The sequence below is a fragment of the Pezoporus wallicus genome, unplaced genomic scaffold (genome assembly GCF_028554395.1).
Source record: "Pezoporus wallicus isolate ANWC-B61680 ecotype Strahan unplaced genomic scaffold, APGP_CSIRO_Pwel_v1 contig_3710, whole genome shotgun sequence".
Taxonomy (NCBI): Eukaryota; Metazoa; Chordata; class Aves; order Psittaciformes; family Psittacidae; genus Pezoporus; species Pezoporus wallicus.
In genome coordinates, this window is record NW_026640315.1 from 4,287,716 (window position 1) to 4,313,666 (window position 25,951).

General features: G+C 44.0%; 1 protein-coding gene across 3 annotated transcripts; it reads right to left on the reverse strand.

Moving 5' to 3' along the window:
* Positions 1-640: 640 nt before the first annotated feature.
* On the reverse strand, positions 641-25,146 carry LOC130604152 (ATP-binding cassette sub-family A member 9-like). Of its 3 annotated transcripts, none has more exons than XM_057418507.1 (39): positions 25,004-25,146; positions 22,300-22,412; positions 21,591-21,801; positions 21,211-21,369; positions 20,370-20,470; positions 19,788-20,014; positions 19,185-19,323; positions 18,529-18,714; positions 17,983-18,115; positions 17,616-17,787; positions 16,816-16,874; positions 15,743-15,853; positions 15,096-15,271; positions 14,738-14,857; positions 14,252-14,390; positions 13,627-13,717; positions 12,896-13,035; positions 12,344-12,463; positions 11,642-11,801; positions 11,200-11,366; positions 10,636-10,763; positions 10,083-10,220; positions 9,352-9,465; positions 8,682-8,852; positions 8,413-8,526; positions 8,132-8,242; positions 7,522-7,590; positions 6,882-6,973; positions 5,671-5,791; positions 5,238-5,355; positions 4,916-5,007; positions 3,724-3,902; positions 3,171-3,246; positions 2,551-2,645; positions 1,839-1,958; positions 1,398-1,538; positions 1,172-1,251; positions 1,025-1,080; positions 641-909 (listed from the first exon to the last, which is right to left on the reverse strand). In XM_057418507.1, the coding sequence occupies exons 1-39, from the start codon at positions 25,020-25,022 to the stop codon at positions 820-822; spliced, it is 4,848 nt and encodes a 1,615-aa protein (XP_057274490.1). In that variant the 5' UTR covers positions 25,023-25,146; the 3' UTR covers positions 641-819. The 3 variants fall into 3 exon arrangements, with proteins under 3 accessions (XP_057274490.1, XP_057274491.1, XP_057274492.1); XM_057418508.1 differs by lacking the exon at positions 25,004-25,146 and adding an exon at positions 22,607-22,674; XM_057418509.1 differs by lacking the exon at positions 7,522-7,590.
* Between the last annotated feature and the right edge of the window lie 805 nt (positions 25,147-25,951).

Here is a 25,951-nt window from a genome sequence, read left to right on the forward strand (position 1 = left end):
ACTGTTTGGGGTGGCTGCCTAGGGGCTTCTCCTGGCAGGAGGGGCCCAAAACTGAGCCATGGCAGCCACCTTCTGGTACCTGCCTGCCCGCATCCTTGCCTGCATCCCTGCCTGCATTGCCCAGACACCCATAAGTGCCTGCGTAAGCCACTTCATCCTCCTTGCCTGCATCGCCCATACCTGCATCATCCATACCTTCATCACTGGCATCACCCACATGAACCAGAAGAGCTCATGGTATGGGTGAAGGTCTTGCTGATGCATCAGTCCCATTGGATGGAGTTGCCACTGTCCTCTAGTGGGTCCCCAGCCCAGCCTTTCCCCGAGGCTGGGTGGGTTGAGAAACAGGTCAACAGGGCAGCAGGGGAAACACCTGATTGCCCAAATGTAGGGAGTTTCTATGTTATTCAGTTGTTTTAATTGGTTATTTAAAACTAGCCCTGGCTGCCAAGTGTCTGCCATGGATGAGTGAGGGTTTAAGAGCCTCCTCTGAATTTGTACATGATTCTCTCCAACAGCCAAGCCACCATGCACAGCCACAGTGCCCACCTTGCTGCCTTGGGACCAGCAATTCACCCCAGCAGGGCTATTCCTCAGCACAGCAAATCTTCATAAGGGTACAGTTGAAGGGAAGCATCAATTTGTCAAAGGATAAAGGCTTTATTTATTAAAATAAGATTTGTTTTCTTTGCGAGGCAGAAAACCTGCAGAGCAATGTGTGTTGTGACACGGGTAGCCAGGTCCCACGGCCGCAGCTGATCACACACATCAGTAACACTGATGAAATACACTGAATATTTCCTTTGTGGGTCCAAGGAATCAGGGGTGAAGCGGTCTCTGCTCCACAGCCCCATCGGGTGCTGCATCCAGGTCGTGCTCCTCCAGGTCCCTGGTGAGGTCTACAAACACCTGCAATATGCCACATCAGAAACAACCCCACTATGGCCAGGCTTTACAGTGGTCACAGGCCATTTCTTCCTTTTACACAGTCAGTTTCTAACCTGTAACTTCCACATCAGCATACCTGTTGCAAAGAGTGCAATGACAAGCTGTAATCCTCAAGCCTGAAATTCTGTTTAGCTGCAGAGAGATGGAGAAGGCATCCGTAAAACCAAATCCATATGAACAATCTGAAAGCAATCTTCTTGCCTAATGGATTGTTTCCTTTTACCTGCTTCTAGCTTGGAGAACGACTGGGACAGAGGTAGTGCATTTTCCACTGGTATCTTGTAGATGAGTGAAGAAGTTGTCCTGAAAAGGTAATAAAACCAATTAATTCATCATTGTGTGACTCAGCACCAAGGCTTAGGGGTGCTTGGAGAGCGAGCTATTGAGCAAGGAACAACAGAGGGTCCCAGCACAAGTCCGGGCTGGGTGTGCAGCCCATGGGCAGTGACCTTTCTTGCCAAGAAGCGTAGGGGAAGAGGTGCAGAACTTCAGCATGGAGAGCATCGCTTTGTCCCGGGTCCATCATTTTGACTTCTAGGTGGTAACTTGTGCCAGACTTACTCTTCAGATCCTCAAGGGAACCAATGTACCTGCAGAGGAGGGAAACCATTGCTCCAACCATCATGATCAGCAAATAAAGCAGTCACTGGATACGAGCAGCAGATGTCTGTCCTCTCATTCACCTGCTGTTTGATCTGTGCTGCTAAAACAGCCTCCTCACCAAACTGTTTGTTACATGCTTGGGACAATCCAAACCAAGATTTTCTATTAGATTAAGGAGAAGATAGAACCATAGAATGGTTTGGGTCGGAAGGGACCTTAAAGCTCATCCAACCCACTGCCATGGGCAGGGACACCTTCCACTAGCCCCCATAGACCCCAGTGCCTACCGTAGCTGCCCTGACACCAGAATGGCCACGCGGTCACACATCGCTGCCGCCTCCTCCAGGTACTGCGTGCTGAGCATGGCTGCACGCTCCTTGCTTTTCATGGCCGCCTGAATCACTTTCCTGGGGACAGAGATCAGTTACTTCCCAGGAATAGCCACAGGAAATCTCCTGGTTTGTGTCTCACAAGCCCCAGCTGAAGTGATAGAATCATAAATAAGCGGATGACTAAAAGCCGTCAGCTATCTTGTGTAAAGATGACATGTGGATGCTGATGCTGTGTTGCAGGTTGTCATGTCAGCATCCCTCCAGAGCTTACACCTTCAGCATAAACTGCTGATGAAAAGCTGGAGCTAAGCACTAGAGATCAAGGACGAAAGGGAAGAGCTACCTATAATTTTTTCTGTTGCTCAGAAGAAAACAGCAACTTTTATCTTTTATACCAAATACATGGGTTCAACTGGTGCTTACTCAGATTTTTTGGGGTGCATTACCATCAAAATCGCACCTGCTGGTTCTGCTTACTGCCTGCTGAATAAGGGGTTTAAGGGTACCCCATTCCATGTGCTTTAGGAAAACGGGGAAATAAAGATGTGCTCTGCCACCAAAGCAGAACCTCTTTGCCTGCCCAATGGTTACTACAACAGGGATGGTAAAACCCATCCTGTTAAGTCTGTCACACACTTCCCAGCTCTGCTAAAACATGGCTGCTCACCACATACGGTGCTGCCCTTTGAGGTCCATGGCCACTGATGGCTCATCCCAAAGCATTACTGTCGGATCTCCCAGGATGCTCAATGCAAAACACAGCTGAAATGGGAAAGACACAGAGGTCAGGTCAGGTCTGCTTTTACTTTACCAGCAGAACAGGCGAGTTGTCCCTCTACGCTTTAATCCCTGTGAATCCCCTAGAAGCTGAAGCTCATTATTCCAAAATACAGGAGGAACAGGGATTCAAAAATCCCCATCTCAAGGTGTTCTTAGTTAATATTTTAAACTGCTAAAATCAGCTTCCCCCAGAACTCCCAAGCCTGCCAAAGATCTGAAAGGGGTTTTCCATCCCATTTACTGGAAGATGCACATGGTGGGGGGATGAAGAAGAAGCGATTACCTTGTAAATCCGATTTGTGGTTAGCATTTATTAAACACACAATGTGGGAGGATGGCAAAAGAGGAGAGGGAGGGATCCTGCCAGGCTGGATTCAAAAGCTACTGATGGAAACAGATCATTTCTGATGAACAAAACCATTCTGCTCATGGTTTTCTGCCACAATGTTCAAGGAGGAAAGCAGCTTAAGAAAAGCTAGAAGCAGCCAACACACATCTAACACAAACCTTTCTGGCTTCTCCAGCAGATAACCTCCTAGCTGGGGTTCTTAAGTGCTTCTGGAGATCCAAGGCCTTTTCTATGCTGCGGGAAATAGAAAGGAAAGACACTGAAATGACCATCTCTGTTTGCTAAGGCAGGATGCTGGGTCAGGGGTATTGAGGAAACAGACACTACCATACTTGTTTCAGCTGATACACATCACCTTGGGTTACTTGGTGATCTTACTGCTAAGCTTGGATGGTAAATGAAGGAATTTTTGCAGGAATTCTAGGCAGTCATCACAGCTAATGGAAAAAGTGAGTTACTCATGTAACTGGCCATGAACTGGAGCAAGTTTAGGGTTTTCCAGATAAAGGAGGGCTAAAATCTTCATTGACAAGGAGCTGAGAACAGTATAAGGTAGCAGATCTCATCAGAAGGAGAGCCGCTTTCTCAAAGAGGCATAGAAGGTGCTGCCTCTTAATTACAGCAGCCAGGTTTGCTACCAGAAAATCCTTTCCCTGTCCTATGCATCCAGCGGGAGGAAGAACCAAAAGCTGAAATCATTTGGCTTTGTACCGGTTGATGGTAACTGCTGCATCTTCCTTCCTCATCCCTCTTACAGCGGCGTACACCTGCAGGTGCTGGTGCACAGTGAGGTCTGGCCAGAGAGGGTCCTGCTGTGGGCAGCATCCCAGGTATCCCGGGATGCTCTGCCCTGAGGTGGAGAAAACTCCATCACAGCCCTTTAGCAGCACCTGCAAACACATACACCTCTGTAGCCGCAGAGTGTTATTTTGGCGTGAATCAGTGAACCCCTTGGAGATGTGGTTGTGTTTTTTCCTGTGTCATGAGGAACCTCATGAGCACACAGAAACATGGAATGGTTTGGCTTGGAAGGGCCCTTAAAGCTCATCCAGTTCCAACCCCTGCCATGGGCAGGGACCCATTCCATAGAGCAGCTTATTCCAAGCCCCTGTGTCCTTGAACACTGGCAGCCACAGCTTCTCTGGGCACCCTGTGGCAGCGCCTCAGCACCCTCACAGGGAAGAGCTTCTGCCCAAGAGCTCATCCCAATCTCTCCTCTTCCAGTAGAAAAAGGAAGGAAATGGTAAAGTTCCTTCATGGAAAAGGAACGCCAGCGTCATTGGACTGATCATCTCCACCTACCGTGTCTTCTGCTCATCTGAATCCAGACCAGCACTTCCACAAAACTAAACACACATATTTACTACCATAAAGCTCTGGGTAATAGGTACCAACACGAGACCATTTTTTCTTAGTAATTCATCTCTATTTCAAACATTCAGTCCCAAATCTGTAAAAGCAATGGTATTTCCCCTCCCCCAGCACATGCCATTAATCATCCTGCACATAATTAAGTGATGGATTTTTGCTGGCCCAACCCTGTTCCCATTCGGTTTCAATTTCCTGGGTTTGCAAGGCTGTTTATGAAGAGCGTTATTAATACATTTTTTAGATGTCAACATTTCTTACAGGGCGTGTGAAATTTCTCGATGGGTTTCGAACACACACCGAAGATGTTGTGCAGCTCAAACCCTTAACTCTGCAACACTGATTTTGATGTAAACTCGAACGTGCTCGGACTAAAGCAAAGCACGTCATTCTCTTCTTCTTACTTCTGTAAGTAGGGTTGCATGTACATAAATTCCCTGACTGTCAGGCTGCATTGCCAGCTTGCCTCATCACACCCTTAATTCATAAGGGCATCGAGGTCACCCCCCCCGGCTGCCCCAAAGGAGTCACCTACCTCCCCAGCAGTCACTGTTATGTCTCCAGAAATCATGTTTATAGTGGTGCTTTTTCCAGCTCCGTTGGGTCCTAACAGACCTAATACTTCCCCTGGGAAAATGATGCAAACACTGTTAATAATAAATATTGTTAATAAAACTGTCTTCCCTGTGTGCTAGGCAATAACTGAAAGTACAGGAGGCGGAAAAACTGCTCACAAATCCCCATAAATTAAAATGTAGGAGCTCAGGTGTGTTGGGTCTGGTCACACACAAGAATATGGTCTCCAAATGCGACCTTCACATTAGTCATTTATAAGGAGTTCAGCAAAATACTTGAACCTTTTTTAACAGTAAAAGAAAGGTTTTTGACAGCAACTTTCTTCTTTTTCTTAAAGATGGAACTGGCTTTCTTGTCCTCATATTCCTTGCGCAAACTGTTGACAACGATCGCTGACTCCTGTGAAGAGATGAAGTGGGAAATAAAACCTGCTCCTATCCCACAAGACAGCTCATCTGTTCTTACCATTAAGTATGGCTCTTTAAAGACAACACTCCTAAATTAAAAATCCAGGAATCAGAGCAACAGAATGAAGAAAAGCAGAATAGGAATTAAAATGCAGTGCCAGCTAAACTGCTCCTGGTGCCAGGGTGACGCTGGGCTGGATGGCAAGATGTGCACTGGGACATCAGGTCAGTGAATAACAAGTGTATGAGCTAAGGAAGCAGAGAGATGGAGAATGAAAAGGAAAACAAGACAGAAGGCTGGTTTCACCTCTTCCTGCTGCAGTGAGGTCATCACACTCCTCACCCTTTCCCTCTCTGCATGGACTTCTGGGGGCTCCTCCCCTGGGTGCTCCCTGTTCTGGTGGGTGACCAGTCTCCTCTTCTGGATCCTACAAGTGGAGGCAGAGAGATGTTGTCACTGGGAATCACTTCCAAAAAGGATTGGGTTTACAAGTTAGTTCCCAGTGCAGTGCTAATGCAGCACCCTGCAAAATGTATTTGAGTTCAGGAGGTGTTGCACAGGCAGCATCGACTCAAATATTTATTAATGGGGGAAAAATAACCCTGCTGGCATGCATGAGAAAATAAAGGTGAGATTTAGCTTTTCCTTCATCAGCAGGCATTGACTGGTCCTGTAAGTATTGATCAGGTTGACACCTTCCACTAGACCAGGTAGGACAGGGCTTGAAGCAACTTGGTCTCGTGGAAGGTGTCCCTGCCCATGGTAGCGGGTTGGAACTGGATGAGCTTTAAGGTCCCTTCCAACACAAACCATTCTATATGGTATCATATGATTCTGTGGTCCTTTGCTCAACACAAGCCAGTGATCTGTTCAAGGAGAATTTATATCAACGTGGCAGATTTTCAAAGGTATTTGGTCATCTCACTCCGAGTCATTTGTCTCAGCTGTTTCTTACATGTTGGTGATAGATGAACAGAGAGTGGGTTGCAGACCCCAACCTGGTGAAACTTATGGGGCAGTCTCCATCCTGCAGCAAGCAATACTGACACACTTGAAAAGGAGTTAAAATGCTGGATTTCAGTTTGTAACTCTCAGCTTGGCCAGCTGGAGTGAAACATCCCGAAACCTCAGCTATGAATCTTAATGTGAAAAAGCTTGAATCACATTTGTTATTCTCTCTAAGACATTGTGGGCCAACTGACCTTCTATTGCAACACATTGGGTGGGAATTTGCCACCAGACACATTCAGGGAAACTCCAGTAAGTTGAAAAATGATAACCAAAGGAACAAAAACCCCCCTCCCTTCATCCTCAATATCATCCCTTCCGGATAAACTGATTAAATCTAAAAGTATGACTTTAACCACACTTTGTTACAGGTCTTTAAGTTCACTTGTCCCCTCCTCCTGCTGTCAGGGGCTGAGCCAGGAGGATCCTGCCTGGTTGCGTAGCCCTGAGCCCATCCCACAGACTGGGATAATCAAGCTCACAAGGGCACCCTGGTGCCCAGGACACACCTGAAGATGGGATCAAGTCTCGTAGCTGCTTCTCCAGATCTCCTCTCCAAACAGCGCAGGAGAAGAGCAAAAATCACACAATGGATGTAAGGCTAAAAAGGAAAAAATTAATTAGGTTTGTATAGAGAGAAGGTAACATCACACTCAATAAGATTCAGCGATAAGGGGATGCAGGAGCCTATGTCATTTACTTCAGCTATTGAAAAGGCCCAGAAGGGAAAGAAGTTAAATTGATGCTTCACATACATTTCCATCTCATATGCAGATCATTTGCAAAGGTCTTGACTTCATACTGCAGTTTTAGCTCAGATAATCTGCACCCTAACAGACATCCCACATGATCAGAGAGCACTCCTGTCTTTTGCAGAAGCAGCATTAAACTGAGTAGCTGATTAATAAAATCCCTGCTTCATACACAAGCTCTGCATAATCCTCCCACTTCTGCTCATATGATGCAGCATCCAGGGGTCGCATGGGACACAAGCCCACGATAATTTGGATGTACCTCCCAGACAACATTTAACATGAAACTTTGACCATATAGCCCATGCTTTATTTATGGGAAGAGTTATACAAGCCCAGAGAAAGTCCATCACATTAGAACAGTCATCCAAAAACCCATCATCAAATTGCTCCTTACTGCAAAGACAGCCACGAAGATGTGATTCCATGATTCATAAAGACTGATGCTGTGAAACAATGAGAAGCGCTACGAGAAAAGAAGATCAGTCAGAAAAATTCCCTAGCACAGGGCAAGTGTGAGATGTAGGATGCTGAGCTTTTCCTCAGGATGGGATAAAGGAGCTTTGATCTGTATTTATTCTTGTGGGTTCATACTGCCTCAAAGAGCTGAGCCTTCCTTGGCTATAGCTAATTCAGAGATGCTTCAAACCAGCCAGGTTGGATTGGCCTTTTCCATCACTCCTTTTCTCTTCCCAGTCTTTCACCTCCTTCTGTCAGCTTACTTCATCCAGGCCTTTTCCCTCCATCACCTTCCCCTCCCCTGCTACCCTGTCTGCCAAAATGCAGTCATTGTAGCAGCTCTTCGTAACTAAAACCACCCGAATCAAACAAAGGATTAATAAATCCAATCTTGGCCCCTTCTCTCAGTCCCCAGCCTGGACCTTTTTTTTCTCCCGTTGTCTTTTGACAGTTGGCACTTTGAGACAGGGAATTTGCAAAGTGTCTCTTGTTCTTCCAGTTTGCCCCATTAGGACCATTACTGAATTTCGCAGGACATGTTTACTCACTGGTGTACTGAAGATCAACCAGCCCAGAGGTGGAAACATAGGAATCAAAGTGGAGAAGGTGAAGTAAAGTGCTTCGTGTAGGTCACTGATCATATAGAGAGTGGAATTCACCTGGAATAAAGCAGAAAAAGTATTTCTAATATTAATGGATCCTTGCTAAAAATTGGCTGTCACTAAAAATCAATTGGATTCGGGTTATTCTGCTGAATATTGGTATATGTGAAATGAAATCTCCAGTGGCGAGATGTGTAAATCAAACACTTCAGATTCACTTCACTTACCAGGATGAAGATGAAAGACCAAATGTAACGATTGCTTCTTCCAGCGCGAAATTTCAAGGCAATTAAATAGATGAGGAGGACGAGAGATACTCCATAACCAATGGTGCAAATGATCTGGAGAGAGAGAATGGTGTCAGCGACAAGGAGATGGATGTGGGTACGTGAAAACCTGCCTAGAGCAGTCTGTTTAAATGAAAGCATTTAAAGGACAAACTCACTGTGAAAGGAAGGGGTGTGTGTGTGTGTGTGTGTCTGCAAGCAGAGCTCACCAGGGACAGCAGGGTGCTGGCCTGCAAGGGGCAGATGCGGTTGAAGAGCAGCAGGACTCCAAACATGAGGCACAAGAGGGTCCAGAAGAGTGGGACATCCACCAGCACCTGCCCACACCAGTATGCAGAGGGGAAGAGCCCTGCAAGCCGCAGCTGGGCGCGAGCCTGGAGCTGTGAAACCAAATGGGATAAGGGAGGTGAGTTAGAAGAGCCTAAATTATCATTCCTGCTCCTCCTTATCCGTTATCCTCAGTCTTCCCTTCCCTGGCTCAGCCTTCCTCTCCATTCCAAGCACTTCCTATTCTCTCTTAGTTCTACTGTTGTTTTAAACCACACCACTCTTAAAAAAAACCAAACAAATCCTCCTGACCCCCAAAAGCTTTGACACCCCCCAGATTGTTCATACCCCCCGCTCATTCCCGGAGATGGAGGGTAATGCACTTCGGAACAACATTGTGCTCATGTGGCTGTATTTCTTCTCTATATTATATCTAGATGTATTATATGTAGATTATTGTGATATTATTCTATAGTCTATAGATATACTATATATCTAGATATAACATATCTAGAAATACCAGACAGCCCACCGGTACGTGAACCGCTCTCCAGAGACATTGCATTTGCACTTACTCCCTGTGTATGACTGCTTCCAGCTCGTGCTTTTTACCTTGTAATCCTCCATGCTGCTCATTGCAAAGTGAGGAGGCAAACCAGCAGCCAAAATCAGCATGTAGCTGAGGCAGATGAAAAAGATGTCACTCTTTACTTCTGGGCTTTGTGTCTGTGGCAGAGAAATATGGAGTCATATCAATAAACAGCTTCCCAAGGAAAGTCTGGCTAGCTCAATGCTCTTAGGATGTTTAAACACACAAGTGAGTGACAATACTAATGGTAAGTCATTTGTGTTTAAGAACGTAAAACAAGGCAATAAAAAGCCCCAGCATTTAGCATCTTAAAATCTGCAAAAAGTATTGGAATTACTGTAAATTGTTGAGGATAGACACCATCTTTTGATGCTGATTCTTGCCATACGGATGTTGAAGAAAAAAGGGGGTTGCAAGAATTTCTTGTGAAATACTTATGTGCATTCCTATATATAATACTTATATATATTCCTATACTAAAAAATGTATTCCTACCACATTGCCACGTAAGACAAGCTTAACTGTCTCACGGCACTGAATCCTTGTAAAGCACTTAAACACTGCAGAAGAAATTGCCATTAAATAGTACTGCTTTTGACTGCTAGGCAATGCTCCCAGGAACTGGTCACCAGCTGGACCATTAACCCCAACCCTTGGAGGTTGTTCAACCAACCAGGTATCTAACCCATCCAGTCCTTATCACTTCATCATGGCTATTTCCATTCATTTTCAGCCGGACAGGCAGGACACTCACACTGTAAAAGGGCTGGCTCCAGACACGGATGCGCGCGGTGGAATTGAAGAGCCTTAGAAAGGTGTTGCTGAGGATGTTCACCAGCACTGGGAAGCAGTTGATGGGTTCTGCACTGCACATGACCGTGAATCGGTAGCTCTGAAGATGTGAGAGCAAAAGACGTTACCTTCACACCCATGGGAGGTGTGAGGAGGAGCTGACAGCAGTGAGGGGTTGAACAGAAAGCAATAACAAAGGAATTAGCGTTATTGGTGGGACCACGGTGACCTGAAAATGTGCTAAGAGGAACCAGAAGGAAAATGAATGATAAAGATATCTGGAGAAGAGCACGAAAGACTTGCATTAGTGCCTTCCTCTAAAGGTCATTGTAAGGCAGCATGCAGTGGCAACAACCAGATAAAATCCTGGTTCCCCCAACACAACTACCAATATTTAATATGTCAAACAAATATTCTCCCTTTTGCTGGTGTCTGTATTTTGCTGTGCCTCATTTAAACACATTGCAGAAAATCCTGTTGATGCACAGGATGAAAGCAGCAAAAATATCCTTCACCTTGCCTTCCAGGGATATTTTTATGGCTCCGCTGTACAGTGGAATGCTTGTGATGTTTTTCTCCAGAGTTATTTCTGGGATTATGTTTTGAGTCTTCAAAGCAGCAAGGAAATCCTCAATTTCTGATCCTGAAATCAAGCCAGGGACAGAAATGAGAGTAGTTAGAGGTGTATTTAAGTATAAACAGTTCCATATAGGCAAGTTCTCACTTGCAGAGCAGAGACGTGTTAAAACCCCAAACATTCAGAATACAAGCCAACTTTCATTTTCCCTATTTTTTTCCTATTATAATTAAACTGGTTAAACACAACGTATGTTTGCACAGTTAGGGTGTTTATTTCCTTTTAAAAAGGAAATAAATGCCTGATTTATTACTCTCTTAAATATCAGCTACTCAGTTATCATCACCAACACTGGATTTGCTTTTAGCCAGCAGAAAGCACCTCCCAAAGCCACAAGTATATAAAGGGACGTACAGAAATAGCAAGGCAAGGTTGGTCTATCAACTCTAAGAGGACTCAGAGTGGTGCAGAAAGCGAATCAACATCACATGTTCTTCTTCACCTGTGTCATTGACGATGAGGAGGTTTGTTGACTTATCCTGCATTTTCTCTTCAGTGGGAAGGAAATAGGAGCTGGCTGTGATTTCCCAGTTACCGGAGCTGTCCCACAGTTGAAATACAATGAAAATCGTCATCACTGGAAGGATGAATATTCCAAAGAACAGCAGTCTAAATGGAAAAAACAGGTCAGAAGTGGGTGCAGGGTAACTCCACGTTCAAGAGTGTGATTTATGCTGAGAAAGACAAGGGGGAATTTAAAACTTGAGCAATTCAGATCTCTACTAGCAAGTCCCAACTGTCCTTATTACTGCAGCTTTTAAATGTTTTTCACCTACTTTCAGCTTCTAAATATCACCCCAAGTATTTAAGTGTTCCCTCAGTCACCCAGAGGAATGATCACATTTAAGAGAACCAAGAGAGTAGGTGAGAGCTCCTGTACTTACATGGACCTGAGGAACTTCCCTTCATGCTTTAGCTTTAAGAAGCGAACTTTCATCACAGCACACACTTGCTGCCTCCAGAGCTCCATCCCGCTCACTGCTGTGCTTCCATGTTCGGAAAACACCAGGAGGCTTTGGTCCTTCTCCTCCACGTCTCCATCTTCTGCATAGTCAAGAAATACCATTATCCACAAAGAGCGTTCAAGGGACACATTGTAATCACACACAATCAATACGAATCTTCTGTTCTGGATAGAGGAATGCTTTTACTTTTCATCCAGAAAAGAAACAAGGGCAAAGAACAGGGGCTATAATCTATCTAGAACATAATTTACACCACTGAGTTCAGACTGGCTGAACCTGGGCTCATCTGGCAACACATCCAATACCTTCACTGCCCTTGTGAAATGCTTCTCTCTAGTTTATTTCTTCCCATCTCCTACTCTGGGCAATGCACCCTTCAAAGGCAAATCCCCTTCCAACATCAGCCTTCAATTCTTGTGCTTAAAAGCCTGTAGGAAGCCAAGACTGATCATCTAGACTTCTCCAAGAAGACATAATTCACTAGAGGAAAGTTGGATACAACTCTTGACCTACCAAAACCTACTGAAGTTCACATTGAAACTAATTAAACATTCAGTTAAAACATACTTCTATATGGAACCTTAACCATACCACACTTGCAAATCAGAGTCACTGGTTTACCTTCTTGACCAATGGCTTCCTCACCCTCCAACTTCAGGAAAACCTCTTCCAGGGTTGTCCTGCTAACCTCATAGTTAACAACCCCCTGTGAAAGGCTGCTCTCGAGATGGCTGAAGAGATCTGCACAACAGAAACAACAGGCTCAGCCCAGCGCCCAAGGCTGATGTTGAGCAGAAGCTCTGACTGGCATTGTTGATGTTGCATGTTCTAGCATTCACATCATGCATCTCCATAGCTTAAAAGCCGTGGCAAAACTATTGCTCTCTTTAGAGGTAAGTAGAAGATTCAGAGTCCTTGATTACCATGGGCCACCCTGAAACCAGATTGTAGTTTGTAGAGTAGTTGGTGGATTTTCTTTTGTTCATCTGTATTATTATTATTATTAGCATGTCCATTAGAAGCTGTCTTTAAGGATAATGTTTATGCATTTGGTTTCCAAATCCCATGCAGTATGGACCAGGGAATATAGTTCTTCCCATCACAGCAACTTTGCTTTCTGCTTTTCCCACCACTTCCTTTACAACCCTGGCATAAAGGACTGGATTTTCTTACCTGGGAAGCTATCAGTGTTTTCCAAAGGTAGCATATAACACAGCTCTCCCTGCTTCTGTCCTTTGAGCACAGCATTGGGGATGTACTGTCTGACCAGGGATGATACAAGGTCAGGGTCACACGGGTCACTTATGTGCATCCTGTTTATATCAGAAAGCAATTGCTATAATATTAAATGACAAAAACCAACACATACATCACCCATTTAAAAGAGAAAGCCAGCAGAATTTTATCGAGCCATAGGGAAACCTCCAAAACTGGGCAGCATTTCAGTGGGGGTTTTCATTGACATCTGCAGTGCCCCTGGTTTTGCCATAGCTGAGGTTAAGAATAATGATCCTGGCCAGCACTGCTAACCCAAGGACACAGAAATTAGAATCCAAAGGAAAACAACTTTACATTAAAGCAGTTGTACATCACTTTGACACCACAGAGGAGGTGGAAATTGCAGTGCTTCGTACTCTGGTCCTGTTTTGGCTGCAAAGGAGGTTGCAAGTCTTTTTAGCTGCATTCACAAAGCTTTGAGGATTGGGGTCCAAAGAAAAACAGCTTCCTATCCAAAGCAAGATACTTTTGGCAGCCTTGAAAGGCTTCTAAATTGACTTGTCAAGATTTCTATTACTCTATATAGAGACTCTATTGAGAGACACAAACCCTACAACAAAAAAAAAAAAGACATCAACTAGAAGCTTTTCATAAAAAGAGAAATGACCAAAAAGAAAAGGATTTACCTCAAGTGATAGCCAACTCCCCATTTTCTCTTCAAGTACAGAGATGAGCCCACACACTGTAACCTCCCATTTGAAAGGAAAGCTTTCCGATCTAAGGAGGCATAGATAGAGAAGATTGAGGCAGGATTTACAACAGTGCAGCAAACTGACCTCACTCTGCTCCTTCTGAACTCAACAAGCATTTTTATAGTGAACTTGAGAGGAGTAAGGCCAGTGCTGAAGGTTCTTTCTTTTTAAACTGATTCCTTTCTCTTAAGCATCAAGGTTAATCTTTTAATTATACATTCTTATAGGCTTGTGTAAGATTTCCCATGAAGCCCAGGAGCAATAAGGAGACAGGGAAGGTATTAATTCAAACAATATCACTAATTCAGGTGGGTTCTGCTAGTGGTATGTCCAGATGATATGTAAGTGCTTCATCCTGATGCAGAACACAAGCAAGGTCTTGGAGGAGCACATCAGGCCAGTTTTAGCCTTTGCTTAGAGTGGGGTAGATGGTTGCTGGCAGACAAAATGTGTCCCATGAGCACAGACAGCATCATGGTGGGACCCATATGAGGGCTCTGCAACAGGAAACTCCTGTTTGTAAAGCGCATTCAGCCACAGCGTGAAGATCAGGGCTCACCAGCATGAGCATCGGCCTCCTGCATGGACTGAGTGGTGAACAGCGTCACACGTCCAGCCTGGCGCTCCTTCAGCAGGGTCCACACATGGTGCCTGGAGCAGGGATCCAAGCCAGCCGTTGGCTCGTCTAAAAGCAGCACCTGCAATGGTGAATGAGATTGGACCTCTGTGTGTCCAAGCTGGAATTTCCATGTTTACATCCTTTCATTTCATGCTTTTTGATGATCTCATTCCAAGGATAAAATGCATCCTCAAATATCAGCCATATTTATGCTTTCTCCTACTATAATATTATCACCCTTTTAATCTAAGATAGAGTTCTCATTGACCTAGAATCCTTGATCCTTCCAGCAGAGAAGTGAATTAGTAGGCCAGCAGATTGTGAATGCCAGGGGAAAAGCACAAATGTCTGTGTGCCAAGTCAAAATGCAAAGCTGCGTGCTACAACAGCTCATGTTGTGTATGTATAAATATGACAATTCCCTACCTTGGGATTCCCTAAAATGGCAATTCCAAGAGACAATTTTCTTTTCTGTCCTCCACTCAGAACATCGGCGTGAACATCCTGAAGGTCAGTGAGGTCCAGCATCACAAGAACCTTCTGCACCTTGGAAATATAGAGAGACAAGAGCCAGATTTCCAAAGCCCTGGTTGCATTTTAATTCATACCATCATAGAATCAGCTGGGTTGGAAAAGACCCTTAAGATCATCAAGTCCAACCTTCACCCCAGGCCCACCAAGTCCACCACTAATCCATGTCGTAAATAATGGTTATAATCTATAAAGCTCAAACTGTCCAAGATGCCGTAAAACAGAGGTCAGTGACTGACAAGCACATACCAACCTCTTGCTCTACTTCTTTCTGCTGAATCCCCTTGATGTGAGCAAAAATTCTCAGGTTTTCCTTCACTGTTATGGCTTCAAAGTGCAAATTTAACTGAGGGCAAATCCCGACCATTGCCTGAATTCCTTCCATATCCCATACTTCAGAAACTTTATGGTTATATATCATTGCAGAACCTGCAGACAGGAATGATGGAAACAAATCTCATATGGTACAGTATTTCCCAGTTAGAGGTGGAAAGCAGACTGCTTTGTGTTCATGCCTTGGACACTAATTCCAGCATTGTGGATGCTGCTTACGAAATAAAATACAAAATAACTGTGCTGTCCAAAGCTTTAATACCACTTCAGAATATTTCAGAGCACAGAATCTCTCCCTTCAGAACTAGAACGTATCTCCTATAGGTATGCAGTTCATGGAAAGCATCAGGACATCCAGATTGAGAAATAACCATCCGTGCATGCTTGCACACGTGAGCATATCCGTAAGGGATGCATTAGCCCTGAAGCTCATGTTGATGAAGCAATCTGCGCTGGCAACAAGCTGGACTGGATGACTGAGGAAAAATGGGGTTTTGCATCTTTACCCCTTTACACTTGGAAAAGCAACCATCTTCTCCTCTTCAGCACTGGGGTCCATCACTTTACCTGCTGAAGGCTTGGAAAATCCACTGAGCACATTTAAGAGAGCAGTTTTTCCAGATCCACTGTGACCAAGTAACGCAGTGATCTGGCCTTCATATATACTTAAGGACAAACCTGGAAAAGAAATAGGATAATATTTAGGATAACATTGGCATGAAGTTTGTAAGAAACAGACTTGTACCTGTAGCTCGTTGCCAAGTATGACAGAGGAGTGACACTTTTGAAACTGAGAGGCAAAAACACAGATACAAAACTATGGATTACATCTTCAGAAGCTGGGACTAAACTTAGCTAGGAACTTGCAGCCGTGAAGGGAGAGAACAAGTGTATTAACTTCAATATACAAAGAATTCTGGCTTTGGTTTTCTATGGGGTTCAGAACCTTTTATTTTAGCATGGCTCAAGAGAAAGTCCACAGAAAGAGAAGAGTCCATAGCCTTTCCAACACGTGAGATTTCAAGTTATTCCAAAGCAGCCACACTTTGCTACCTTACTTCCTTGAAAAAGAAAAGGCTTATTTTGTATTTCTGTGGGCTGTGGGGAGTTTTGTCAGCCAATATAAACCTTTGAGACCATATTGATGCTTTCACCATCACTTGGAGATCTTGCTAAACAAAGGCATCTAACAAACATCCTATATGTACCTATACCAACCACCTGCATACCTGCAGCTGGCAGATGCACAAGTGCGTGGAGAACACGGCTCAGGCAGTGACAGCAGCCTCAGCTACAGCCAGGGACCAAAGAAACAAGTTCTGTTTGCCCGGAGTAGTTTACAGTTAGAAAGGGAGCTTTGAGAGGGGATTTCTCAAGTGGTTCATTGCTGCAGAAGCCACAGCTTTTAAGGACACTTAAACTGTTGCAAAGACGTAATAAATATTTACTTCCCTGGAGTGAACAGGAAGAGAATAACCAGGTGGAAATGGGACAGTCATTTACCCCAGCAGCAATAACCAATGCAAAACGGCTTTTGACAGTGCTGGAGGCAGCTTTAAGAACATCCAGTAAATTCCAAAGCAGCTTGGGTTCGTATCTAGTGGAAAATGAAATTAAAAGCATTACAAAACCTCTCTTACCCCTTAGAGCTTCTGTTCTCTTGTCCTTCTTCTTGTATGTTTTTTTAATGTTGTTTAGTCTAAAGGAAAGGTAAGCAAGCCGTTACCATTGGATCTCACTACTATGGCATGTTTCCTGCCTCCAAACAACCTTGGAAAACTGCTGCAAGAATGGTTCTCAACCTCCTCCTCAGACTGGTCCTGCTCCTTATCAGCTGAAGGGATTGCTTTCTGGAATCCATTTCTTGTACTCTTAGAAGCAGAATTAGGGAACGAGCTTTTCTAAAAGGCGCTTAAAAGGTTTCAAAGTCAAACTCAGTGAACACTTACTGAATGAAGCAGAAAGCCCTATGGAATGTAGCAACACGTGCTCATATAATTAAAAGCAATGACCTGGCTATTATTTTAGCAGATATATACTTGCTTTCTAGTAACATGCAATGGATAGCAACAGCAATAGGCCAAACAAGCTCCATAAGGATGTAAATGACAGTACTGTATGCAGCACACTCCATCAGTAGTGTTTTAAAGGTGATGGTGAAGGGGTCAGACTCACTGGTGCTGTTCTGCAAAGAGGAAAGTGCAGGGTAGCGAGTTGGTCCCTAGCACTGAGGATGCACATGCCCAAAAAACCTTCAAATCCAGCTCTGGAGTGGAATGAAACACCGAACAAACCCTCCCCTTTTCACATGCTTATCACTAACCTTACCTATGCATGTTAAATGGCTCAGTCTAACATTTATCGGTGCAATATGGCTATGCCCTCTAGAGTTGTACACAACAAGTAGTGTTGTATTTGTCATGCCTACAGGAGTTTTTACCTGATTGCTTCCTTCCCATCAAAGCCTGGAGGCATCGGCTCGATGTTATTGCTGAGGACAGGATTGTGGCTACTGTCACTACCAGCTTCTACCCCCATGTATCCACTCCTGGGCTTGCACCAGTATGATGGTCTCAGGAAGAACAAAGGTGGGTATGGTACTCCATACTTGCCTGGTTCAGAAACAGAGGGGGTGAAATATCAACCAAAACCTGCTCACTATCAGGACACCTTTTTTGATGCTCCATGTAGATCTGTTTTCTCAGTCTATCCATGACCCCTTTGGCAACTTTCTCCCTATGAAGGGAGAGGATTATTGAACAAAAATGCAAGGAAATTTGTATTCTTTCCCTCACATTTCTACTCACCAGGCAAAACCTTATCGAAGTAGATGGCCAACAGCAAATACAAGACACTGTCCAGGCTCAGTAGGAGGTACAAGTTAAAGAAAGGGTACAATTCTGGCGTAAAGGCTGGTCCATATTTGTCTAACTTTAACATCTAAGGGAAAATGAAATAGCGCAAGTCAGATGCAACACTTCCTTTAGCCAGAAATACTATGTGCTGTGTAGTACTGTAATACACTGCTGTGTCATCATGACCATTTTCATCAGAAAGCCACGTCCACTCATAATCATGATGCTGTTTCCAAGCAGGGCAATACTGTCTCATGACCACAAGTATCAGAAGTGCTTCAGTAAGCTCAATTCAAAGTTGTTGCGCCAGAAGAGTGATGCACATAATAGTTGCTAAGGCAGCACTTCAAGACCTCATGGTTCTTGCAGATGTTGGTACCCACCAGACACATCCCACTGCTGGGATAATTTTCCAGAGATTCAAATTAAAGATATACACAGAGCTGATAAATTCAGGATGCAGCTGACATACCTGTCATACTTGTGAGGTTGACATACCTGTGAGATGCCCGCTGTAAAGGCAAAAGGACTGAAGAGATTTAAAATCCATTCCAAATACAATGGTAGCTTTTCAAACAATGTCAAAAAGCCCAGCAATCCGAAGAGGACATGAAGGACAAAGCCCACAAAGCTGGCAATATTTGGCTGCTGTAACAATGAGCTGAGCATAAAACAGAAGTGAATCTGCAGCAGAGAAAACCGGCAGTTAGCAGGATGTATTTCTGCTGGTGGTTAAATACACCAATATGAAAATCCAATGAGCAAATTCAGAGACTCAGCTGAGTTTCAGCTGTCCCCTACAGGTGCAATTGGCACATCCCAAGGCTTTTATCTTTTAGCAAACAGGCCTATAGGGGCAGAGAGACCAGACCCCTCATCCTCCTTAGGAGGCTGGATGCCAGGTGGTAGAGCCCCAGCCTTCCCATTAATGCTGATGTTACCACCTCTCTTTACTCTGATTTCAAGCCTGAATCCCCCAAAATATAATGAGGGAGATCTTAGCCTACACATTATAACAATAAATCCCAGTAGTGAAGTATTTGTTACTTTCTCATATAATGCCCAGCCCCAGAGCACTCTGTAGCCTTTGAGATTCAGATGTTTTACTTAGGAAAAGGTTTGTGCACCATTTAAGAAAACAAAAGCAGACTTACAGATGCTGTGCCATAAAAGAAATAAAAGAAGTATATTTCAAAAAAGCTGTGGTCGTGGATAACTCCTGAAATGGTAATCAGTGTCAGCAGAGTTGCTGTGATTGAAACATAAACGGTGTACAGCAAGCTCCAGGATAACCTACAAACGAAGGCATGGTTATTTTTGCCATTGTACATGACAGCGCTTGCCCTGACATAGCCAACGTGTGATATAAGACACACTTGAAATACTGCAAACACACTTCTATTTGCAGTTTCCAGAATGGAAAGGTGCAAATCATAGAATAGTTTGTGTTGGAAGGGATCTTAAAGCTCATCCAGTTCCAACCCCTTGCCATGGGCAGGGACACCTTCCACTAGAGCAGGTTGCATAGATATATCCATGTCTTGTGCCTACCTAAATCTCTGCAGATGCAGTGGTGCCAGCAAAGAGCCACAGGGCATCTGATTGCCCTAAGGTGATTGCAAGTGATTGCTGCTGGGTCTGAGGAGTTACTCTTCTCAGCTGAGCAGTGCTACCAGACCCACATCCATCCCACAAGCTAGTATACATCTTGTATACATAATTCCCGTAGTTACCCTATTTATTTCTATGAGACTTACCAGAACGCAATATCTTGCAAACCCATTGCTTGCATTAACACCTTCAGCTTCTTTTTCTCTCTTATAACTTTCACTGATAGAAAGTACATGTATGGGGAGAAGCACAATATAACGTAAACAATGAACCGAATATAATCCAGTTTATAGACAGGCTTGATTGAGGGCGACTTCAGACGAACGCCACTGATTGACTTCATCTCTTCCCACACAGAATGGTTGGTTTTCATCTAAAGGAAAGAAATCAGCCATTCATTTAAATTGCTGCAAGGAAACAGCCAACATCAGAACAAACAGATTCTCTTAAGTGTTTATGATTAGTCTGTCAGTAACAACATTTCATTTGTAAGTGGCAAATGACATCAGTATTTAGTATCTCTTTGTATCGCCTTGTAATAAAGACTAACGCTGCCTTGAGCAAGAAGAATGATCTATCGTTCTTTTTTCTTTTGAATGTCCCTGTTTAAAAAGATAATGGTCACAGAAAATGAACTGGTTTGGGTTTGGGTTTTGTTGGTTTTTTTAAGTTTACAGATAACTCTGGAATAAACAGAAAATGTTATTTGCCATCATGATCACACCTACTTCTATCACTGCTGCATCGATGCTGGACTGCAGCAATAGGAAACCTGCATACCAGTACAAGGGAACGCTGCAGGTACCTGATGAAAAATTGGAGCAGGTATCTGAAAGAAAATAAATGAAGAATTTTATGTATTTCCATATATATAAAAATTCTTATGTATAATCTGTAGGTTTGAAAATGTAATTGACCTAAAGGTCAGGAAATCAAGAATCAATGCTGAAAGCAGGAGAGAAGCTCTTTTAGGAAACCTTGAGCACACTGGAGCTGGGGTCATATCTGTAAAGAGCTTGTGTAGACAGGACAAACGACCTCTCCAGCATTTCCATTTTCCAAGACCAGTCCTTAGCAAAATACTTCTCTTTTTTCCCCCCATCAACTGATGAACTCACTTGATTTTCATCTCATAATAAGGCTACTGTTTGATTTGGATAGTTTACTACTTTGAGTCAGTAAATAAGAATGCTTTTGGTCACAGTAGTAGTAGTGTGGACAAATGTGCATGTAGATTTATGCTTTAATCTATTAAATATATGCCCATACAGTATATGTTAGATGTACATAAGTGCACACACAACGCTCATTTTCCAGGCATGATCTGACATGGCGAGACATAGAAAGGAAAGGAACAAAAAGGACTGTGGCTAACATGTTCTTAAAAGCTCTTCTCTCTGACATTTGTTTCCTTCTAAATAAATAAGCCCTCAAATTCTAATCAATATCTGTCAAAAGCACTTAGCATATAGAGCCTTTGATCCCTGCTCAGTGGCGTGGTATCACAGAGATCCATCTAAGCACTTCTTAATGTAAAATCAAGTCCCCTGGTTCTGTTTATTTTGTTACCGATGTGTTCAAAGGCATCATTTGGAGACACCACGCTGTAGCTTTGAAATCTGAGACAGTAGGAGAAGTCATCCTTAAAAACAACACCAATGATGTCTTCCTCCGAAATTCCTCTTGTTTCCAGTTCTTGCTCATTGTCCACCTCTTCTATTGTTATACCTGGCATTAAAAAAGAAGGGAAAACAGAAGACTAAAACCACCACAGCTGAGACTTTGATTATTTTACATTATTACATTTATTAAACATGAAAATGGGCATCAGCCACAATCTGTACCCTCAAGAACTGTGCTGTCCAAACACTTCTCTCCCTGCACACAGTGACTACACAAGGGTCAGTTCAGACTGTGCAACTATACCGAGGATTTAAGAGCACCGTTACCTGTCATTGCAGAATCTGAAGCCACTTTGCTCATTATGTGCCTGGTGGTGGTTGTTACAGGTGTGTATGCAAGTGTAACTCCCGTGGTGTTGAAGGCTGGATCATCCAACCATCCCAGGAACTCATAAGGGATTTCTTGACGCGGGTAGTGGAATATCATATTTGCTGATGTTTGTATTATTAAGAGGAAAACCACTGATGTGATCCATTCCTAGTGAAAGGGAGGCAATGCAGAGGTGAGTCACAGCCCAATGACTTGGGGGGTGGGTGGTACGGGAAGCATCTTCAAGGACTCTCCTCATCCAGCTCTGCTATGCATGGTCCAGCTCCTCCAGCCATTAATGCTGCCTTTCATAAGTGATGAAGAACCATTTCACAGGTATAATAACTTTAAAATATGAAGATGTTTGAAGTGAAAAACATGTTTTCTTAGCACTGGAGCCAATGAGGACTGCTGATGATTTTATACCCGTAACCATGAGCTGGACACTGTGTTCCTCTGGGCAGTGCCGAAACGAGATCAACAACCAAAAGCCACAAGCCAGCTTTGTAACAAGACCTTCTTACGCTGTGATATTGTAGTGCCTGACATTTTCCAGAGAACCACATTACCAGTTGAGGTTTCTCATGTATCCCCCAGCATAAAAACAGTGCAAAGTAAAAATCATCTGTAGTGGAAATCCTAACCTTTGAGAGAACCAATACTTGCCTGAAAACTTTCTGTCTTCCTTCTCCACACCAGAAGGATATTTTTCCATAGGAGAGCTCGGGTTTGCTGAAGTATTTTTGAGGCTTTCTTGAATATCCTCTGCATTTTCCCATCTAGGAAGAGAAAGAAAATATAATTATTAAGAATACAGTCATAGAATAAAACAGGTCACTGGAAGTGAACATATTCATTCAGGTAAACACCAATACTATGCCAAAGGTTAAGAACTTCCCTCCATTTTACAGTTTGGACAAACCAAGGAGAAGTTGGAAGGAAACAGTCCAAGATAACCCAAGGGAACAGAGACCTTGGTCGGACTAAGCAGCCTTTTCCACTTGCACAGATTCATCCTTCATCCAGAGAGGCTTTGCAGAAAGAGGCATTCAAATGGCTATAGTCTGATTCTTCATGTACACAAAATTAGCAGGGAAAAGCCAGTTTGTCCTGTACTAAAGACTTGAGAAGATTGAATGGCATATAGAATAGAATCATATAGAAGAAAGCAGTTCTACGTTTTAATGTTCTTTTTTATACAGTTATTCAAAATACTTAATACATGCATGATCTGCTGCAGGGTCAAGTCCAGCTCTGAGTGCTAAAAGGAGTTGATTTGTTCTGTTTTCACCCAAAAGCTAATATAATGAATTATAGCTCTGGGATAGACAGGGCAGGGCAGCATTAACACACCAATGTGTTTCTTTATATCCTTCGAAATACTAACCAGGGGGTATCTATTGGGGGATATTCCTATTTCTACATATTAACCATGCGGCCAAGCAGCAAATATCCTGTGCAAAAACAACAGCAGCTTCAGAGCAACCAGTTTCACAACCTCCCCAGGAAGAGAGCAGGGGAGGGAACCTCAGAACATGTTGTTATATTTTAATCCTTTATAATGGCTGGAACCAAAAGAAATCAAAGCAAGCTCAAAAGCTCAGTGCTCTTTTCCCCTTGGACATCACTTCCCGATTGCACACATTGGGCAGCTGGAGTTAATAAATGGTTTTACTACTCTGTTCCCTTCACTGTTTGTTTTTGGAAGAATTCAATATTTGCATACTCCAGGGGCAATGGATCCAGGATCCCTGTTTATTCTCTTGCCTGTTAGCACAAGGCTTATCTCCCTGGCGCTCTGCTTTCCCTGCCTGGAGCTCTTTCCTGTGCTTCCCTGCTGCAGCCTGCAGTGAAGGTTAAAGGCAATCCGGAAGGGATTTCTAGGAAGCATTAGAGATTTTTTGCCCAGGTCTGGATTTCAGCTGCAGTGAACTCAAGCAGCAGCCCAGGGATGTTGGGGCAGTAAACAAGGGTTCACGCTGGAGTATTTGGATAACATGGAAAACGTTGTGCCCTTGCAAGAGCTGACTGAATGTCTGCAGATATAACAAACACTTCATTAAAACTAAAGATGGAGCAATTCTGAAAGCTTTTAGGAAATTCTAACTAAATTTCTACTAGTTCTAATCTTATTTTTGCCTGTGGAGCAAGAAGCAAATACTGGGAACACAAAGCCAGAAGTTCAAACAAGTGATGCTGCCTGCAAATACTGCACAGACTGCCTCAAGAAGAATTTAACTCTCAATTAGATATCAAAAGACAGGAAACATAAGTGGGACTCACACCTCTACAAGACCTGAAATTCAAACTTGCTGATTCAGAAGACAAAACCAAGCATCAGAAATGTATTTAGAGGCAATGGTGTTTGAGAAGCTTTAAACCAGTAAAGAGCATCACTTGTTAGAGACTGGATGCCTCTGGAAGCATTTCCCTTCCCCAGGGCTCACTAAATGCACCCAAACTTCTTGCTCTCCAGGAACACACTCCCCTTTTACTGGGATGCTGTGTCTGTCCTTGCTATTCCGAAGGTTGTCCCAGAAAGCCATGTCCCAGAGAACTACTTTGTTTATTTACCATCGCAGGGATTTCCCATTTGCCACCTCTTCAGGCTTCTTTTCCCCTCTAATAATAACCTAACAGAGCATATTGTGATGAGCTCCTAAAAGCTCTTCGGGAGCGCTGGCAGGAACCTTTCGATGCTGGCTATGAAGAAAGCAGCGTGCTCCTTCCCAGAGGAGCCACCAGCATTCCAAGAGCCAACGATCAACCCCTGCACGTGGAGAGCACAGAGGTGAACGTGCTCACTATAAACCCTGCTGTTTGCCAGTCAGTGCAAAAACAAAGACGGGCATCTGACCCCTACGCAGCCCTGTCTAACTGCTGGTAAACGTGGGAGAGGTTTGTACTGGCTCCGCTCTTTAACACACAGTTTTAAATTCCAAACTGGAGGAAAAACAGCTCTAAGCCTGCTCTGCACCAAAGTTCAACACTTTAATTCATAGAGAAGTGAAGTTTGGGGGTCTGTGCTTGCAGAAGCCTTTATATTGGTGATGGCAAGGCTGGAGGTGCGGGGGAGATACTTAACTGGAAGGAGCCTGTGCTCAACCTGCAGCTTCGTCCTGAGCCAAAGTACATCAGCAGCGAGAACCAAAATCACAGCCAGAAAAGAAGAATAGTTTTGCTTCTTTGCCTCTTAAACATTTTGATGTGAAGCTTAGTGTTTGCCAGAGAACAGAGCTGGAAAGTGCAGCTCTTACAGCATGACACGATTAAAATAGTAAGGACGGAAAACGATCAAACGCAGCTGCTGCGGGAAAGTGCCATAGGCAGAGTTTTTCCCTTAACAAAAGGGGGAAATGAAGCTCCTTACCTGGTAATGTGCTTTCCATCGGGAACAGGTCTCCTCCAGCGCTGAGGTGCCTGGGTTCTTTGCCTCTTCGCAGCCCTGGAGAGGGTTCAAAGCTGTATCACACCCCGATGGCCTTGCCCCTCTCCAGCCTGACGTCAGAGCCTGGTCCCGGAGGTGGGAATGCTCTCAGTGCTTCTGGAGCAACGACCCAAACTGGGGAGCAACACCTGCAGCCACCCAGCCTAACACCTGGGTATACTAACACTGTGTTGTGCAGCGCTTAACAGAACTCGTGCATTGTGTGCAATACAACAGCATGTTTCTACCAGGAGCTGGTGTCCTGAGATGGGGTGAATGCAAGCTCCTGAGGCAAAGCAACCTCGTCCCTGCCCGAGCTTCTCTGGAGGGAAGCTTCACATCTCAGCTCCCCAGAGCCTGAGCAGAGGAAGCTCCCTCCTTTCCAGAGGCAAATCCGGTGCCTAAGGACCAGTGGGATTTTTGTTTCTCAATTCTGCTTTGGTTTTAATATATTTAGTTTTCCACTCCTTTTCCACAGCTTTCCACTGTGGCAGCTTTTCCAGCAGCTGCCTCACAGCTGGAATCAGGATGGGGGTTGTTGGGTGCTCTAAGAAACGGCTTCCCAGTGCATCTGTGCTCACAACAGGCAGGCGAGGAAAAGAGATATGCCAGGGTACACTCCAAATGAGTGCAGAGCCACACAGTTCAGCTAACTGAAGGAGTTTGGTTGTCCTGGAATTTCAACAGCTTGAAAACGCTGCATCTGATCTGCAGAGCTGACTAAAAACCTAAAAACACAAAAGCCATCTGGTTGTTGCTTAACAAAAGGCTGTAGATCTGCAGCTGCCAATTTACTCATTTACAAGGAATGAGCTTATTTAGGAGAGGAGCAGAGCCTTTCCCTGCATTACTTCCCATTGGGCAAAAGGGGAGAATGGGGAAGGTTGCTCA